Source organism: Bactrocera latifrons, unplaced genomic scaffold (genome assembly GCF_001853355.1).
Source record: "Bactrocera latifrons isolate USDA-ARS-PBARC rearing strain unplaced genomic scaffold, ASM185335v1 scaffold_183, whole genome shotgun sequence".
Taxonomy (NCBI): domain Eukaryota; kingdom Metazoa; phylum Arthropoda; class Insecta; order Diptera; family Tephritidae; genus Bactrocera; species Bactrocera latifrons.
The window spans coordinates 548283-549770 of NW_017535330.1; the positions used below are offsets into that span (position 1 = coordinate 548283).

General features: G+C 38.5%; 1 protein-coding gene across 1 annotated transcript; it reads left to right on the top strand.

Annotated features, from left to right (window-relative positions):
• LOC108967344 (glucose-6-phosphatase) lies at nucleotides 1–1488 on the top strand. The gene is made up of 5 exons (XM_018930683.1): nucleotides 1–138; nucleotides 222–386; nucleotides 442–913; nucleotides 975–1093; nucleotides 1153–1488. Exons 1-5 carry the CDS (start codon nucleotides 59–61, stop codon nucleotides 1337–1339), a joined length of 1023 nt encoding a protein of 340 aa, XP_018786228.1. The 5' UTR covers nucleotides 1–58; the 3' UTR covers nucleotides 1340–1488.

The following is a 1488-nucleotide window of genomic DNA, read 5'->3' on the forward strand; positions in this document are numbered from 1 at the left end:
GTAAAGGTAATAAACAATGTGATTTTAGAGCACAAATTAAGATTATTTTATTTAAAATATGTTGGRCTCATTACTAGTGAATCCATTAGCAACACTTTACCATGATGAGCTGTTTCTTATACARTGGGTGCAAAACTTGTAAGTCCACGTCGCCAACTGAAATTGGAGTGCCACAATGTAAGCTTTATATAACCACAGCACTCATATTTACTTTCTTACAGTTTTGSGCCAGTGGGACCGTTATTGCTGCTGTTCAGCGAGCATTTGACGCCAGCAAAATTACTGGATATCTATGTACCAGTGATAGGTGTATTAAACCAACAGCTTATGGTGCTACTTGTAAGCGCATTAGGTGTGATGAATGTGCTCTCCTCATTGATTAAATGGTATTTGTTGCATATTCATAAGGTTTTCAATATACAATTTTTTACTTACGTCCAGGGCTGCGCCAGCAAATCGCCCTTACTGGTGGTTACGTGAGTATAATGAAACGACTGCGTTACAGCAATATCATGGCACTTGCCAAACGACAGCAGSGTTTCCCTCGAGCCATTTGGTGTCCTTCAGCACAACTGTATACTTGATAGCTTTGGCGCTTTTACCCGCCTGTTGGCAGCGCCTTAAATTTCCTAATCGATATTTGAGCGCATTTTGTRTAGCAGCGGTTATAACAGGCGGTACTGTCATGTCAATAAGTCGCATTTATTTGGCAGCACAATTTCCACATCAATGTCTGTTAACATGCTTTTTCACCATCTTCACGTTGCACACATTGCGCAAATATTCCAAAAGCTTGTATAATTTTCGTCAGTTTAAAGCAATCCTGATTCTCGTCTGCCTTAGTATTTCGCCGGTGTTGATATATTTTGGCATGTTGCGTATTGACATGGATCCGCATTGGTCTGTGCGCATGGTAAACGTCATCATTGGTTGCTTACTAAAGAGTGTATGATAACTTAATTTCTGTGTTGCAGGCCTTCAAGTGGTGTATGGATCCAACYCAAATGCGCCATGAGGATAGTTCAATTTTCGTGCTGGCACGCGATTTTGGATATCTAACCGGCGTAGTGCTCTCGTTGCCTATCTATGAAAGGTAACATTTAAAAGTTCTGTTTTTTTTATTATACATACCCTATATCAAAATCTTTCYAGCTTGGAAAATAAAACTGTTATCACCAAACGTCTTCCACTGCTTTTGGTGCTGGAAATGTTCAACTACTACGCGCGTCTGGAAACGCCTAAGAGTTACGGTCGGGTAGCATTTGTGGCTTATGAGTTTGTACGTAATGCTATGCATTCGTTTACGCTTTTAAAAATCGTACCAAAATTGACCACATAATGCAGCACTCGCGAAAATAATTATATGCACATAATTCTATTGTAAAGTAATTTAGTTCAATTGTTGTCAGTAGATAAATTTCGGTAGAATTTAGAAAATTAGCTGCCTAATTAAAGACTAAATAGGAAAGAAATAAAAATATAAGTAAT